Genomic DNA, 17298 nt, shown 5'->3' with positions numbered 1-17298 from the left:
GTTGGGGCCCCCGGACGCCTGGGTCCCTCGGGGGGGGGGGAGGGCTGCAGTTGCCATGGCGATGGGGGGGGGGACCCAGGCGTCCGGCTGTGACCCCCACACGCACCGGGAGAGGGCCCAGGCGTCCCCAGGACGGTCGGGGGCCCCAGCGGGCCCAGGCGTCCTCGGGGGCCCAGGTGTCCCGAGGGTCCTTGGGGGCCCAGGCGTCCCCAAGATGGTGAGGGGGCCCAGGCGTCCTCGGGGGCCCAGGTGTCCCCAGGGCGGTTGGCGGGGAAGGTCAGGGGGCCCCAGTGTCCGGGGGGGGCCCAGGCGTCCTCAGGGGCCCAGGCGTCCCTGGGGCGGCGGGTGGGGGAAGTCAGGGGGCCCCAGTGTCCGGGGGGGGCCCAGGCGTCCCCGGCGTCGCTGCGGGCCCAGGCGTCCCCAGGAGGGTCGGGGGGCCCCAGGCGTCCTCGGGGTCCTCGGGGGCCCAGGCGTCCTCGGGGGCCCAGGTGTCCTCGGCGTCCCCGGGGGCCCAGGCGTCCCCGTCGGGGCCGTAGTCGCCGTCGTCCTCGGGGGCCCAGGCGTCGCCGGGCTCGTCGGGGGCCCAGGCGTCCTCGGGGGCCCAGGCGTCGCCGGGGGCCCCGGCGTCCCCGAGCTCGTCGTCGTCCCTGTCGCCGTCCCCGTCGCCGCCGAGGGCCCCGGCGTCCCCGGCCAGGGCGCGGGCGGCGCCGCGCAGGGTGCGGGCCAGCAGGGCCAGGCGCAGGCGCAGGCGGCCGCCGGCCCCGGCCCCCCCCGGGCGGCCCAGCGCCGCCCCCAGCGCCGCCACCGTGTGCCCCCCCCGGCCCAGCAGCACGTGGCGGAAGGGGGCGGCCAGCGGCGACACGAAGGGCGACAGCAGCGCCGCCTCCACCTGCCGGCGCGGGGACGGGTGACGCGGGGCGGGTGACAAGTGAGGGGGGCGGGTGACACGGGGCGGGGGACCCGGGGCGGGGGACAAGTGATGGGGGGGCGGGTGACACGGGGCGGGGGACCCGGGGCGGGGGACAAGTGATGGGGGGCGGGTGACACAGTGTGGGTGACGCGGCGGTGCGGGTGACATGGTGTGGGTGACAAGTGATGGGGGGGTGCAGCACGGGTGACACGGCAATGCGGGTGATGCTCATGGCCGTGATGCAGGTGTTGGGGGACCGGGGGGGATGTGGTGCCGGTGACACGGTGGCACGGGTGACGTGGTGCGGGTGACACTGATGGCCATGATGCTGGTGTTGGGGGACAGGGGTGACACAGTGGTGGGGACACTCACGGCCATGATGCAGGTGTTGGGGGACAGGAGGAATGGGGTGACAGTAGGGGTGACGCAGTGCGGGTGACGCGGGTGACACGGCCATGATGCGGGCGGTGGGGGATGGGATGGGACGCGGTGGCGTGGTGGGGTGACACGTGGGGGTGACGCGGTGGGGTGACGCGGTGGGGTGACGCGGTGACGCGGTGACACTCACGGCCATGATGCGGGCGGTGGGGGATGGGATGGGACGGGGTGATGCGGTGGGGGTGACGCGGTGACGCGGTGACACTCACGGCCATGATGCGGGCGTTGGGGGACGGGATGGGACGCGGTGGGGTGACGCGGTGGGGTGACGCGGTGGGGGTGACGCGGTGACGTGGTGACACTCACGGCCATGATGCGGGCGTTGGGGGACAGGATGGGACGCGGTGGCGCGGTGGGGTGACGCGGTGACGCGGTGACACTCACGGCCATGATGCGGGCGTTGGGGGACGGGATGGGACGCGGTGGGGTGACGCGGTGGGGGTGACGCGGTGACGCGGTGACACTCACGGCCATGATGCGGGCGTTGAAGCGCCGCTGCAGGCGCTCGTTGGCCTCCTCGGAGCCGGCGATCTCCCGGCGCAGCCCGGCGGCCGCTCGCGCCACGTCGCCCCGCGCCGAGTACAACCACTGCAGCGGCAGCGCCCGGCCCTGCCGCCCCCCGCGTCACCCCCGCGCCCGCCTGACGCCACCCCCGCGCCCCTCACCCCCGCGGCCGCCTGACGCCGCCCCCGCGGCCCTCACCCCCGCGGCCGCCTGACGCCGCCCCCGCGGCCGCCTGACGCCACCCTCGCACGCGTGTCACCCCTGCGCCGGTGATGCGACACCCACGCACGCCTGACACAACCGCCGCACGCATGACACAAGCCCCCTCAGTCCCTCCCAGTGCCCCCCAGTGCCCCCCGTCGCACCTGGGGGGACCGGGCCAGGGTCCCCCCAGCGCCCCCAGTCCCCCCCCAGTCTCCCCAGCCCCCCCAGTCCCACCTGGGGGGCCGGGCCAGGGGCGCCAGGGTCCCCCCAGTCTCCCCAGTCCCTCCCAGTCCCACCTGGGGGGGCCGGGCCAGGGTCCCCCCACTCCCCCCCAGTCCCCCCCACTCCCCCGAGTCAAACCTGGGGGGGCCAGGCCAGGGTCCCCCCAGTCTCCCCAGTGCCCCCAGTCCCCCCCACTCCCCCCAGTGCCCCCCCAGTGCCCCCCAGTCCCACCTGGGGGGGCCGGGCCAGGGTCCCCCCACTCCCCCCCAGTCCCCCCCAGTCTCCCCAGTGCCCCCAGTCGCACCTGGGGGGGCCGGGCCAGGGTCCCCCCACTCCCCCCCAGTCCCCCCCAGTGCCCCCAGTGCCCCCAGCCCCCCCAGTCCCCCCAGTCCCCCCCCAGTGCCCCCCAGTGCCCCCAGTCCCACCTGGGGGGGCCGGGCCAGGGTCCCCCCAGCCCCCCCAGCCCCCCCCAGTCCCCCCCAGTGCTCCCAGCCCCCCCAGTCCCCCCAGTCCCTCCCAGTCCCTCCCAGCCCCCCCAGCGCCCCCAGTCGCACCTGGGGGGGCCGGGCCAGGGTCCCCCCAGCCCCCCCAGTCTCCCCACTCCCCCCCAGTCCCCCCACTCCCCCCAGCGCCCCCAGTCCCACCTGGGGGGGCCGGGCCAGGGTCCCCCCACTCCCCCCCAGCCCCCCCAGCGCCCCCAGTCCCACCTGGGGGGGCCGGGCCAGGGTCCCCCCACTCCCCCCCAGTCCCCCCCAGTGCCCCCAGTGCCCCCAGCCCCCCCAGTCCCCCCCCACTCCCCCCCAGTGCCCCCCAGCGCCCCAGTCGCACCTGGGGGGGCCGGGCCAGGGTCCCCCCAGCCCCCCCAGTCTCCCCACTCCCCCCCAGTCCCCCCACTCCCCCCACTCCCCCCAGCGCCCCCAGTCCCACCTGGGGGGGCCGGGCCAGGGTCCCCCCACTCCCCCCCAGCCCCCCCAGCGCCCCCAGTCCCACCTGGGGGGGCCAGGCCAGGGTCCCCCCACTCCCCCCCAGCCCCCCAGCCCCCCCAGCGCCCCCAGTCCCACCTGGGGGGGCCGGGCCAGGGGCGCCAGGGCGCGCAGCATGGCCGCCGCCTGGGCGGCCGGCTCGAGGGGCAGCAGCGGCTGGTGGCCCAGGCGCAGCAGCAGGAGCCCGGCCACCGCGGCCACCGCCCGGGCCACCGCCGGCAGCCGTCCCCGCAGGCGCCGCCGCAGCCGGCCGCCCGTGTCCTCGGGGGAGCCCAGCGCCGCGTAGCCCCCCGCCGCCCCCGCCTGCCGGGCACCGGGCCGTGGGGACGGGGGGGGGACGGGAGACGGGGGGGGACGGAGGGGGGGACGGAGGGGGGGACGGAGGGGATGCGGGGGAGACGGGGGGGGACACGGGGGGGACGGGGGACAGAGGGGACGCGGGGACGGGGGGGACACGGTGCAGCATGGGGACACGGGGGGGACACGAGGGATGGGGGACACGGGGGGGACACGGGGGGACATGGGAGATGGGGGGGACGGGGGGGACACGGGGGGATGCAGGGGATGTGGGGGACGTGGGGACACGGGGGGGACACGGGGGGGATATGGGGGGATACGGGGGGACACAGGGGATGGGGGACGGGGGGGACACGGGGGGACATGGGGACGCGGGGGGATGCAGGGGACGTGGGGGGGACGGCGGGGGGAATGGGGGGACACGGGGACACGGGGGGGACATGGGGGGGACACGGGGGATGGGGGGACACGGCAGCATGGGGACATGGGGGGATATGGGGGGGATATGGGGGGGACGGGGATGGCAGGGGACACGGGGGACATGGGGACGCGGGGGGGATGCAGGGGACATGGGGGGACAGAGGGGGACGGGGACACGGGGGGACATGGGGATGGCATAGGGGGTGGCATGGGGACACGGTGGGGCCGTGGGGGGGCCGTGGGGGGGGCCGTGGGGGGGCCGGGGACGTGCTGGGGACGTGCTGGGGACGCACAGGGCTGGGGCCGTGGGGGGCCGTGGGGGGCCGTGGGGGGGGTCGTGGGGGGGTCGTGGGGGGGGGCCGTGGAGGGGGGCCGTGGAGGGGGCCGTGGGAGGGGGCCGTGGGGGGGGGTCGTGGGGGGGCGGCACCTCGGTGAAGCAGAGCTCGACGGCGGGGACGCCGGCGGCGGCGGTGAAGGGGTAGGCGCCGCTCTCCAGCGTCAGCGGCCGGATCCTGGCGCGGGCGGCAGGGACCCAGGCGTCCGGGCGGCCCCCTGACACAGGGGCCCAGGCGTCCGGGCGCCCCTCCCTCCCCCTCCGAGGGGCCCAGGCGTCCGGGAGAGCCCGCCACCCCCCCATAGACCCGTCCAGGGACCCGGGCATCCACCCCCTCGGGGCCCAGGCGTCCGGGCACCCTGATGCCCCCCCAGGCGTCCCCCCACCCCCCAGGGGCCCAGGCGTCACCCCACCCCCTGAGGGGCCCCGGCGTCCGGGCGCCCCCCCCAACCCCCAGGGGCCCAGGCGTCCGGGTGCCCCCCCCACCCCCCAGGGGCCCAGGCGTCCGGGCGCCCCCCCGTCCCAGCATGCGGGTGCCCCTCGTCCCAGGGGTCCAGGCATCCGGGCACCCTCCCCCCCCCCCCCGAGGGGCCCCGGCGTCCGGGCTCACACGTCGCTCTCCCAGGGCCGCCCGGGCGCGTGACCTGCTCGAAGAGGCTCTTCCCGCTCTCGTTGGGGCTGTCGACCTGCGGGGGGGGGGGGGTGAGCGGGCGCGGGACCCCCCCGCCCCGGCGCGGGGCCCAGGCGTCCGGGCGCCTCACCTGCCGCAGGGCGCTCTCGATGAGGCTCACCAGCATGGGGCTCGTCTTGGCCAGGAAACGGTCGTCACCTGCGGCGGCCCGGGCACAGCTCAGGGGGCCCCGGCGTCCGGGCGTCCCCCTCGGGGGGCCCAGGCGTCCGGGCGCCCCCTCTCCCTGGGGGGGCCCAGGCGTCCGGGCGCCTCACCCAGCACGGCCCGGTCCAGGCTGATGTAGGCCACGGCCTTCTGGTGCAGCAGAGCCGGGTACCCCTGGGGGACGCAGGGCTCGTGGGGGGCCCAGGCGTCCGGGCCTCCCCAACGAGGGGCCAGGCGTCCAGGCGCCCCCCTCCCCCGGGGGGCCCAGGCGTCCGGGCCTCCCCAACGAGGGGCCCAGGCGTCCGGGCGACCCCTCCTCCGGGGGGCCCAGGCGTCCGGGCCTCCCCAACGAGGGGCCCAGGCGTCCGGGCGCCCCCCTCCCCCGGGGGGCCCAGGCGTCCGGGCCTCCCCAACGAGGGGCCCAGGCGTCCGGGCGCCCCCCTCCCCCGGGGGGGCCCAGGCGTCCGGGCCTCCCCAACGAGGGGCCCAGGCGTCCGGGTGCCCCCCCTCCCCCGGGGGGCCCAGGCGTCCGGGCGCCCCCAACGAGGGCCCAGGCGCCCGGGCGTCCCCCTCCCCCCGGGGGGCCCAGGCGTCCGGGCCTCCCCAACGAGGGGCCCAGGCGTCCGGGCGCCCCCCTCCCCGGGGGGCCCAGGCGTCCGGGCCTCCCCAACGAGGGGCCCAGGCGTCCGGGCGACCCCTCCCCCAGGGGGCCCAGGCGTCCGGGCTCACCCTCCAGCCACTCCATGGCCCCCACGTGCCCGTAGTCGCCCGCGTCCCAGCTCGCGAACAGCAGCGTGCGCCGCAGCTGCAGCCCTGCACCGCAGGGACCCAGGCGTCCGGGCGCCACCAGCACCCAGGGGCCCAGGCGTCCGGGACCCCCCAACGCCCAAGGGCCCAGGTGGCCGGGACCCCCCCCAACCCCTGAGGGGCCCAGGCGGCCGGGACCCCCCCCCAACCCTTGAGGGGCCCAGGCGTCCGGGACCCCCCCAACCCCTGAGGGGCCCAGGCGGCCGGGACCCCCCAACCCCTGAGGGGCCCAGGCGGCCGGGACCCCCCCAACGCCTGAGGGGCCCAGGCGGCCGGGACCCCCCAACCCCTGAGGGGCCCAGGCGGCCGGGACCCCCCCCAACCCCTGAGGGGCCCAGGCGGCCGGGACCCCCCAACGCCCAAGGGCCCAGGCGTCCGGGACCCCCCCAACCCCTGAGGGGCCCAGGCGTCCGGGACCCCCCTCCAGGCCCAGCTGGCTGCCCCAGCGCTGCCTTGTACATGGCAGCTGCCCGCAGGCCCCGCCCCTTGCCCCGCCCCTCCTTTGGCCCCACCCCCTGGCCCCGCCCTTACCGTCCCGCACCATGGCGGCGAAGGCCTGGGCCAGCTCCAGCAGGAGGGCGGTGCCGACCCCCGACCCCGCCGCCCCCGGCCCCAGCGAATCCCGCTGCGCCCCCACGATGACGTAATGGTCTGGGGGGCGGGGTCAGCCGGGGCTGGCCACGCCCCCATCCCCACCCCCCTCAGCCCGGCCCCATCCCTGGGGTTAGCCCCACCCCCCAAGCCCCAAGCCCCTCCCACCAGGTTGGCCCCACCCAGGCCCTTATCCCTGACCCAGACCCTAAGCCCCACCCCTAGGAGTAGCCCCGCCCCCAGTGTTAGCCCCGCCCCCAGTGTTAGCCCCGCCCCCAGATTGCCCCACCCTGAGCCCTTTCCCCAGGCTGAGACCTCCCATGCCCTGAGTCCCCGCCCCCTGGCCCCACCCCCTTGGTCCCACCCCAGTCTGGCTCCACCCCCGGTCTGACCACACCCCCCGGTCTGACCACGCCCCCCGGTCTGGCCCCGCCCCCGGTCTGGCCCCGCCCCCGCACCGGGCTCCAGGCGCCCCGGGAGGGCGGCGAAGACGTTGGTGATGGCGACCGGCGCCTCCTCCAGGGCCACGCGGAGCCGCAGCCGGGGCCGGGGCCGGGCCGCCCCCCCCGCCGGGCCCAGGCGTCCGGGAGCCCCCAGCGCCCTGCGGCCCCGCGTCAGCCGCCTCCGGGGGCCCCGGCGTCCGGGGGCCCCCACCCCCTCCCCGGGGGCCCAGGTGTCCGGGAGGTCCCAGGGGGCCCAGGTGTCCGGGAGGTCCCACCCCCTCCCCGGGGGCCCAGGCGTCCGGGACCTCCCAGGGGGCCCAGGTGTCCGGGAGCCCCCAGCGCCCTGCGGCCCCGCGTCAGCCGCCTCCGGGGGCCCCGGCGTCTGGGAGCCCCCACCCCCTCCCCGGGGGGCCCAGGCGTCCGGGAGCTCCCAGGGCCCAGGTGTCCGGGAGCTCCCCCTTCCCTCTCCTGGGGCCCAGGCGTCCGGGAGCCCCCATCCCCTCCCCGGGGGCCCAGGCGTCCGGGAGCCCCCACCCCCTCCCGGGGGCCCAGCCGTCCGGGACTTCCCAGGGGGCCCAGGCGTCCGGGAGGTCCCACCCCCTCCCCGGGGGCCCAGGCGTCCGGGAGCCCCCAGCGCCCTGCGGCCCCGCGTCAGCCACCTCCGGGGGCCCAGGCGTCCGGGAGCCCCCACCCCCTCCCAGGGGGCCCAGGTGTCCAGGAGGTCCCAGGGGGCCCAGGTGTCCGGGAGGTCCCACCCCCTCCCCGGGGGCCCAGGTGTCCGGGACCTCCCAGGAGGCCCAGGTGTCCGGGAGCCCCCAGCACCCTGCGGCCCCGCGTCAGCCGCCTCCGGGGGCCCCGGCGTCCGGGGGCCCCGACCCCCTCCCCGGGGGCCCAGGCGTCCGGGAGCCCCCACCCCCTCCCCGGGGGCCCAGGCGTCCGGGAGCTCCCAGGGGCCCAGGTGTCCGGGAGGTCCCAGGGGGCCCAGGTGTCCGGGAGGTCCCACCCCCTCCCCGGGGGCCCAGCCGTCCGGGACTTCCCAGGGGGCCCAGGTGTCCGGGGAGCCCCCAGCACCCTGCGGCCCCGCGTCAGCCGCCTCCGAGGGCCCAGGTGTCCGGGAGGTCCCAGGGGGCCCAGGTGTCCGGGAGGTCCCACCCCCTCCCCGGGGGCCCAGGCATCCGGGACTTCCCAGGGGGCCCAGGTGTCCGGGAGGTCCCACCCCCTCCCCGGGGGCCCAGGCATCCGGGACTTCCCAGGGGGCCCAGGTGTCCAGGAGCCCGCACCCCCTCCCCGGGGGCCCAGGCGTCCGGGACCTCCCAGGGGGCCCAGGTGTCCGGGAGCCCCCACCCCTCCCCGGGGGCCCAGGTGTCCGGGAGGTCCCAGGGGGCCCAGGTGTCCGGGAGGTCCCACCCCCTCCCCGGGGGCCCAGGCGTCCGGACCTCCCAGGGGGCCCAGGTGTCCGGGAGCCCCCAGCACCCTGCGGCCCTGCGTCAGCCGCCTCCGGGGGCCCTGGCGTCCGGGAGCCCCCACCCCCTCCCCGGGGGCCCAGGTGTCCGGGAGGTCCCAGGGGGCCCAGGTGTCCGGGAGGTCCCACCCCCTCCCCGGGGGCCCAGGTGTCCGGGACCTCCCAGGGGGCCCAGGTGTCCGGGAGGTCCCACCCCCTCCCCAGGGCCCAGGCGTCCGGGACCTCCCAGGGGCCCAGGCGTCCGGGAGCTCCCACGGGGCCCAGGCGTCCGGGCTGCCCCAGCTGAGCCCCGTCCCAGGCTGACGAGGGCTAGTTACCCCCAGCCGCCGCTAACGAGCCCCGGGGGGGGGAGGGGGGGCAGGGCCCCGGCGTCCGGGCTACCTGAGGAGGCGGGCGGGTGCGGGGGGCCAGGGGCTGGGCGGGGATGCGGGCAGCCCCGGGGGGCGCCGGGGGGGCGGCCGCGCCCCGAAGGCGGCGAAGCCGCGGCTGTAGGGGTCCCCCGCGCCCGGCTGCACTGCGGCGTCACCGCGGCCGTCACCGCGCCGTCACCCCCCCCGCGCGCCGTCACCCCCCCCGCGCGCCGTCACCCCCCCCCCGCGCGCCGTCACCCCCCCCGCGCGCCGTCACCCCCCGGCGCCCCCCGCTCACGTGCACGGACACGGCCGTGTCGGGTCCCAGCTCGGCGCCGGCCGCGTCCCGGGGGTCCGGGTAGAGCAGGACCCCGACGGCGCCCGCCGCCTCCGCCAACGCCACCTGCGGGCCCAGGCGTCCGGGAACGGGGGCCGGAGACCCCCACTGAGACCCTCCCTGAGGGGCCCAGGCGTCCGGGAACGGGGGCCGGAGACCCCAGTGAGACCCCCCCTGAGGGTCCCGGCGTCCGAGGGGCCCCGGCGTCCGGCCCACCTTGCGGGCGGCGCCGCCCCCCCCAGCCCCGAGGGGCCCCGGCGTCCGAGGGGCCCCGGCGTCCGGCCCACCTTGCGGGCGGCGCCGCCCCCCCCAGCCCCGAGGGGCCCCGGCGTCCGAGGGGCCCAGGCGTCCGAGGGGCCCCGGCGTCCGGCCCACCTTGCGGGCGGCGCTGCCCCCCCAGCCCCGAGGGGCCCCGGCGTCCGAGGGGGCCCCGGCGTCCGGCCCACCTTGCGGGCGGCGCTGCCCCCCCCAGCCCCGAGGGGCCCCGGCGTCCGAGGGGCCCCGGCGTCCGGCCCACCTTGCGGGCGGCGCCACCCCCCCAGCCCCGAGGGGCCCCGGCGTCCGAGGGGCCCCGGCGTCCGGCCCACCTTGCGGGCGGCGCTGCCCCCCCCAGCCCGAGGGGCCCCGGCGTCCGAGGGGCCCCGGCGTCCGGCCCACCTTGCGGGCGGCGCTGCCCCGGCCCCCCCCAGCCCCGAGGGGCCCTGGCGTCCGAGGGGCCCCGGCGTCCGGCCCACCTTGCGGGCGGCGCTGCCCCGGCCCCCCCAGCCCCGAGGGGCCCCGGCGTCCGAGGGCCCCGGCGTCCGCCCACCTTGCGGGCGCGCTGCCCCGGCCCCCCCCAGCCCCGAGGGGCCCCGGCGTCCGAGGGGCCCCGGCGTCCGGCCCACCTTGCGGGCGGCGCCGCCCCCCCAGCCCCGAGGGGCCCCCGGCGTCCGAGGGGCCCCGGCGTCCGGCCCACCTTGTGGGCGGCGCCGCCCCCCCCAGCCCCGAGGGGCCCCGGCGTCCGAGGGGCCCCGGCGTCCGGCCCACCTTGCGGGCGGCGCCGCCCCCCCAGCCCCGAGGGGCCCCGGCGTCCGAGGGGCCCCGGCGTCCGGCCCACCTTGCGGGCGGCGCTGCCCCGGCCCCCCCCAGCCCCGAGGGGCCCCGGCATCCGAGGGGCCCCGGCGTCCGGCCCACCTTGCGGGCGGCGCCGCCCCCCCAGCCCCGAGGGGCCCCCGGCGTCCGAGGGGCCCCGGCGTCAGGCCCACCTTGCGGGCGGCGCTGCCCCGGCCCCCCCAGCCCCGAGGGGCCCCGGCGTCCGAGGGGCCCCGGCGTCCGGCCCACCTTGCGGGCGGCGCCGCCCCCCCCAGCCCCGAGGGGCCCCGGCGTCCGAGGGGCCCCGGCGTCCGGCCCACCTTGTGGGCGGCGCCCCCCAGCCCCGAGGGGCCCCGGCGTCCGAGGGGCCCCGGCGTCCGGCCCACCTTGCGGGCGGCGCCCCCCCAGCCCCGAGGGGCCCCGGCGTCCGAGGGGCCCCGGCGTCCGGCCCACCTTGCGGGCGGCGCTGCCCCGGCCCCCCCCAGCCCCGAGGGGCCCTGGCGTCCGAGGGGCCCCGGCGTCCGGCCCACCTTGCGGGCGGCGCTGCCCCGGCCCCCCCAGCCCCGAGGGGCCCCGGCGTCCGAGGGGCCCCGGCGTCCGGCCCACCTTGCGGGCGGCGCTGCCCCGGCCCCCCCCAGCCCCGAGGGGCCCCGGCGTCCGAGGGCCCCGGCGTCCGGCCCACCTTGTGGGCGGCGCCGCCCCCCCCCAGCCCGAGGGGCCCCGGCGTCCGAGGGGCCCCGGCGTCCGGCCCACCTTGCGGGCGGCGCTGCCCCCCCCAGCCCCGAGGGGCCCCGGCGTCCGAGGGGCCCCGGCGTCCGGCCCACCTTGTGGGCGGCGCCGCCCCCCAGCCCCGAGGGGCCCCGGCGTCCGAGGGGCCCCGGCGTCCGGCCCACCTTGCGGGCGGCGCCGCCCCCCCAGCCCCGAGGGGCCCCGGCGTCCGAGGGGCCCCGGCGTCCGGGCCCACCTTGCGGGCGGCGCTGCCCCGGCCCCCCCCAGCCCCGAGGGGCCCCGGCATCCGAGGGGCCCCGGCGTCCGGCCCACCTTGCGGGCGCGCCGCCCCCCCCAGCCCCGAGGGGCCCCGGCGTCCGAGGGGCCCCGGCGTCAGGCCCACCTTGCGGGCGGCGCTGCCCCGGCCCCCCCAGCCCCGAGGGGCCCCGGCGTCCGAGGGGCCCCGGCGTCCGGCCCACCTTGCGGGCGGCGCCGCCCCCCCAGCCCCGAGGGGCCCCGGCGTCCGAGGGGCCCCGGCGTCCGGCCCACCTTGCGGGCGGCGCCCCCCCAGCCCCGAGGGGCCCCGGGCGTCCGAGGGGCCCCGGCGTCCGGCCCACCTTGCGGGCGGCGCCCCCCCAGCCCCCGAGGGGCCCCGGCGTCCGAGGGGCCCCGGCGTCCGGCCCACCTTGCGGGTGGCGCTGCCCCGGCCCCCCCAGCCCCGAGGGGCCCCGGCGTCCGAGGGGCCCCGGCGTCCGGCCCACCTTGTGGGCGCTGCCCCCCCAGCCCCGAGGGGCCCAGGCGTCCGAGGGGCCCCGGCGTCCGGCCCACCTTGTGGGCGCCGCCCCCCCAGCCCCGAGGGGCCCCGGCGTCCGAGGGGCCCCGGCGTCCGGCCCACCTTGCGGGCGGCGCCGCCCCCCCAGCCCCGAGGGGCCCCGGCGTCCGAGGGGCCCCGGCGTCCGGCCCACCTTGCGGGCGGCGCTGCCCCGGCCCAGGCGCAGCAGCAGCAGGTTCCCGCGCGGCGACTCCCCCCGGCGCCGCAGAGCCGCCAGGTCCCGCGGGCGCCCGTAGTGCCCGTACAGCAGCCCCCCCTGCGGGGGGCGGGGTCAGGGCGGGGCCAGGGTGGGGGGCGGGGTCAGGGGGCGGGGTCGGGGGGCCGGGGGCGGTACCGCGGCCTGGCCGGGGGCGCCCCAGGGGCAGAAGGCGCCCGGGTCGAGGGGCAGCGGCTCCAGCTCCGGCCCTGCGCGTCCAGCCAGTGCAGCGAGCTGCGCCCCTCCCTGCGGGGGCGGGGCCGGGTCAGGGACGGGGTCAGGGGGCGGGGTCAGGGGTGGGGGTGGGGTCAGGGGGTGGGGTCAGGGGCGGGGGGCGGGTCAGGGGCAGGGTCAGGGGGTGGGGTCAGGGGTCAGGGGGCGGGGTCAGGGGTGGGGTCAGGGGGCGGGGGTGGGGTCAGGGGCAGGGTCAGGGGGTGGGGTCAGGGGTCAGGGGGCGGGGTCAGGGGGCGGGGTCAGGGGGCAGGGTCAGGGGGCGGGGGCGGGGGGCGGGGGCGGGGTCAGGGTCAGGGGGTGGGGTCAGGGGTCAGGGGGCGGGGTCAGGGGTGGGGTCAGGGGGTGGGGGTGGGTCAGGGGGCGGGGGTGGGGTCAGGGGCAGGGTCAGGGGGTGGGGTCAGGGGTCAGGGGGCGGGGTCAGGGGGCGGGGTCAGGGGGCGGGGTCGGGGGCGGGGTCGGGGTCAGGGTCAGGGGCGGGGTCAGGGGTCAGGGGTCGGGGGCGGGGGTCAGGGGTCGAGGTCCCCCCATCCCCCCCAACCCCCCATCCCCCCCACCCCCCCCCCACAGAGGCACCGGGGGGCGGGGCAGGGGCAGGCGCAGGGTCAGGGGGCGGGGTCAGGGGTCAGGGGTCGGGGGTCAGGGGGTCGGGGGTCGGGGGTCGGGGGTCGGGGTCCCCCCATCCCCCCCACCCCCCCCACCCCCCCCACAGACGCACCGGGGGGGGCGGGGCAGGGGCAGGCGCAGGCGCTGGGTCCAGGCCGGCCGTAGCCCCGCCCCCGTCATGGCGCTCAGCACCGCCTGGGCCAGCGCCGCCCCCCCCGGCGAGCCCGGGCCGTGGGGCCCCGCCGCCACCCGCCTGCGGGGTCAGGGGGCGGGGTCAGGGGTCAGGGGGCGGGGCCGGGGGGTCCGGGGGGCGGGGCCGGGGCCGGGGGGTCCGGGGGGCGGGGCCGGGGGCGGCTGAGGGCCGAGGGTGGGGTGGAGTCAGGGGTGGGGGCGGGACCAGGGGGCGGGGCCAGGGTCGGAGGCAGGGGGTGGGGCCGGGGGCAGGGGCGGGGCTAGGGGCCGGGGGTGGGGCCGGGGTGGAGCTGGGGGCGGGGCCAGGGCAGAGGCCAGGGGGTGGGGTCGGAGTCAAGGGGTGGGGCTGGGGGCGGGGGCCGGGGCGGAGCCAGGGGCCATAGGTGGGGTGGAGTCAGGGGTGGGGGTGGGGCCAGGGGGCGGGGCCGGGGCAGAGGGCGGGGTCGGGGGGGCCCCACACCCAGGTGGCAGCACCCTCCCCCCCCCCGGCCAAGGTGCTGTGTAGGGTGGGGGGCCACAGAGGGGTCAGGGGTCACGGAGGGGTCAGGGGTCACGGTGGGGTCAGGGGTCGGGGGTCGGGGCCGTGGTGGGGCCGGGGGTCAGGGTGGAGTCGGAGGTCGGGGGTCAGGGGCCGCGGTGGGGTCGGGGGTCAGAGGTCGGGGTCGTGGCGGGGTCACGGTGGGGTCAGAGGTCGCGGCGGGGTCGGGGGTCGCGGCGGGGTCACGGTGGGGTCAGAGGTCGCGGCGGGGTCGGGGGTCGCAGCGGGGTCAGAGGTCAGAGGTCGCGGGGGGGTCAGGGTCGTGTCGGGGTCAGAGGCCAGAGGTCAGGGGTCGCGGGGGGGTCGCGGGGGGTCGCGGGGGGTCGCGGGGGGTCGGGGTCGCCGGACTCACTGCACCCAGGCGGCCACGCGCTCCCCCGCAGGTGCCGCTGCAGCTGCTCCCGGAGGCGGGGCCAGGGGGGCGGAGCCTCGGGGCCGGCCCCGCCCTCCACCTCCTCGGGGGCGGGGCCTTCCAGCGCCGGCCCCGCCCCCGCCCCGCCCCCGCAGGGCACCCGGGGTCCCCGCCCCCACCAGCAGCCCTGCGGGGCGGGGCCAGACGGGGGCGGGGCCAGACGGGGGGCGGGGCCAGACGGGGGCGGGGCCAGACGGGGGGCGACGAGGGTGGAAATGGTGAGTAACGGGGAGCAACGGGGAGTAACGGGGAGTAACGGGGAGTAACCACTAACGAGGGGTAACGAGCAGTAACGAGGTGGGAGCGAGGGGTGACGAGGGGGTTAATGAGGGGTAACGAGGGTCACGAGGGGGTGACAAGGGGGTTAATGAGAGGTCATGAGGGTCACGAGGGGGTTGACGAGGTGACGAGGGGGGTGACGAGGGGGGGTGACGAGAGGGTTAACGAGGGGTAACGAGGGGTAACGAGGGGTAACAGGGGTAACGAGGGGGTTAATGGGGTGACGAGGAGGTTAATGAGGGGGTAACGAGGGTCACGAGGGTGACGATGGGGTTAATGAGGGGTCATGAGGGTCACGAGGGGTTAACAAGGGGGTTAACGAGGGGGCTGACGGGGGGCTGACGAGGCGGTTGACAAGGGGGTGACGAGGGGGCTGACGGGGGGGTGACGAGGGGGTTAACGAGGGGGTTAACGAGGGGGTTAACGAGGGGGTTAACGAGGGGGCTGACGGGGGGGCTGACGGGGGGGCTGACGGGGGGGTGAACGGGGGGCTGACGGGGGGGTGACGGGGGGGTGACGGGGGGGTGACGGGGGGGTTGACGAGGGGGTTGACGAGGGGTTGACGATGGGGCTGACGAGGGGGCTGACGAGGGGGCTGACGGGGGGCTGACGGGGGGGTTAACGAGGGTCCTACCGGCGAGGAAGGCGGAGGCGGAGCCCAGGAGCAGGGTGAGGAGGGGGCGGAGCCAGGCCCGGGGGCGGGGCCGGGGGCGGGGCCTGGCCCGCGGGGGGCGGAGCCGCACGGAGCCGTCCTGGTCGGCGTCGCCGTCGCCGGGGGGGTCGCGGTGCCGGGCGTAGACCACCGCCCCCCCCGCCGGGGCCTGCGCACCGCCCTCAGCGCCCGGACGCCTGGGCCCCATCACGGGGGGGTCCCGGATTGGGGGGGGGAATGGGGGGGGTCCCGGACGCCTGGGCCCCATCACGGGGGGGTCCCGGATTGGGGGGGGGGGATTGGGGGGGTCCCGGACGCCTGGGCCCCATCACGGGGGGGGGCCCGGATTGGGGGGGGAATGGGGGGGGTCCCGGACACCTGGGTCGTGGGGGGGGGGTCCCGGACGCCTGGGCCCCATCACGGGGGGGGTCCCGGATTGGGGGGGGAATGGGGGGGTCCCGGACACCTGGGCCCCATCACGGGGGGGGGGTCCCGGACGCCTGGGCCCCATCACGGGGGTGTGGGGGGGTCCCGGACGCCTGGGTCCTGGGGGGGGGGTCCCGGACGCCTGGGCCCCATCACGGGGGGGGGTCCCGGATTGGGGGTGGAATGGGGGGGTCCCGGACGCCTGGGCCCCATCACGGGGGGGGGGCCCGGATTGGGGGGGGGAATGGGGGGGTCCCGGACGCCTGGGCCCCATCACGGGGGGGGGCCCGGATTGGGGGGGGGAATGGGGGGGTCCCGGACGCCTGGGCCCCATCACGGGGGGGGGGCCCGGATTGGGGGGGGAATGGGGGGGTCCCGGACGCCTGGGCCCCATCACGGGGGGGGGGTCCCGGACACCTGGGCCCCATCACGGGGGGGTCCCGGATTGGGAGGGGGAATGGGGGGGGTCCCGGACGCCTGGGCCCCATCACGGGGGGGTCCCGGATTGGGGGGGGAATGGGGGGGTCCCGGACACCTGGGCCCCATCACGGGGGGGGGCCCGGATTGGGGGGGGAATGGGGGGGTCCCGGACACCTGGGCCCCATCACGGGGGGGTCCCGGATTTGGGGGGGAATGGGGGGGTCCCGGACACCTGGGCCCCATCACGGGGGGGGGGCCCGGATTGGGGGGGGAATGGGGGGGGTCCCGGACGCCTGGGCCCCATCACGGGGGGGGGGCCCGGATTGGGGGGGAATGGGGGGGTCCCGGACGCCTGGGCCCCATCACGGGGGGGGGTCCCGGATTTGGGGGGGAATGGGGGGGTCCCGGACGCCTGGGCCCCATCACGGGGGGGGGTCCCGGACACCTGGGCCCCATCACGGGGGGGGGTCCCGGATTGGGAGGGGGAATGGGGGGGTCCCGGACACCTGGGCCCCATCATGGGGGTGGGGGGAGTCCCGGACACCTGGGTCCTCTCGGGGTGGGGGGGGGTCCCAGACACCCAGGTCCCCGGGGGGGGGTCATGGGGGCATCCCGGACGCCTGGGCCCCCTGGGGGGGGTTGGGGGGGTCCCGGACGCCTGGGCCCCCTGGGGGGGGTCGGGGGGGTGTCCCGGACGCCTGGGCCTCCTGGGGGGGTTGGGGGTGTCCCGGACGCCTGGGCCTCCTGGGGGGGTTGGGGGGGTCCCGGACGCCTGGGCCTCCTGGGGGGGTTGGGGGGGTCCCGGACGCCTGGGCCCCCTGGGGGAGGTGGGGGGGTCCCGGACGCCTGGCCTCCCTGGGGGGGGTGGGGGGGGTCCCGGACGCCTGGGCCCCCTGGGGGAGGTGGGGGGGGGTCCCGGACACCTGGCCTCCCTGGGGGGGGTGGGGGGGTCCCGGACGCCTGGCCTCCCTGGGGGGGGGTGGGGGGGTCCCGGACGCCTGGGCCCCCTGGGGGGTGGGGGGGGCCGTTACCCGTCCGTGTACGAAGCGCCTGAGCGTCTCCATCGCGGCCGGGTCCGGGGGGGCCGGAGCCTGGGCCCCGCTCTGCCCCGCGGCCCCCTGGCTGCAAAGGGGGCGGGGCCTCTGCGGGGGCGGGGCCTCGGCGGGGGCGGGGCCTGCCCCCACCCCGGCGCCTCCCTGTCTGGCCACCCCTTGCCTGCCCCGGTCAGCGACCCCGGGGGAGGGAGGGCAGAGGGGCCCCGGCGTCCGGGGTCGAAGAGGGGCCCCGGCATCCGGGGTTACGGAGGGGCCCAGGTGTCCGGGCTGGAAGAGGGGCCCAGGCGTCCGGGGGTCGAAGAGGGGCCCTGGCGTCCGGGGGTTAAGGAGGAGCCCAGGTGTCCGGGCTGGAAGAGGGGCCCCGGCGTCCGGGGTTACAGAGGGGCCCCGGCGTCCGGGGGTTACAGAGGGGCCCAGGCGTCCGGGCTGGAAGAGGGGCCCCGGCGTCCGGGGGTTAAGGAGGGGCCCAGGTGTCCGGGCTGGAAGAGGGGCCCCGGCGTCCGGGGGTTACAGAGGGGCCCAGGCGTCTGGGGTCGAAGAGGG

General features: G+C 80.5%; 1 protein-coding gene across 1 annotated transcript; it reads right to left on the bottom strand.

Moving 5' to 3' along the window:
* Positions 1–355: 355 nt before the first annotated feature.
* On the bottom strand, positions 356–16831 carry TFR2 (transferrin receptor 2). Its single transcript, XM_068929273.1, is given in 16 exon segments — positions 356–889; positions 1817–1957; positions 3340–3564; positions 4406–4490; positions 4923–4953; positions 4956–4998; positions 5074–5141; positions 5258–5323; positions 5880–5960; positions 6486–6605; positions 7004–7146; positions 8832–8965; positions 9099–9203; positions 11882–12004; positions 12083–12190; positions 16732–16831. Coding segments are annotated over 16 exon segments (2040 nt in total). The 5' UTR covers positions 16765–16831.
* Between the last annotated feature and the right edge of the window lie 467 nt (positions 16832–17298).

Source organism: Struthio camelus, unplaced genomic scaffold, assembly GCF_040807025.1.
Source record: "Struthio camelus isolate bStrCam1 unplaced genomic scaffold, bStrCam1.hap1 HAP1_SCAFFOLD_139, whole genome shotgun sequence".
Lineage (NCBI taxonomy): Eukaryota > Metazoa > Chordata > Aves > Struthioniformes > Struthionidae > Struthio > Struthio camelus.
The sequence above is the reverse complement of the archived record's forward strand: the minus strand, read 5'-3'. Positions and strand labels throughout refer to the sequence as shown.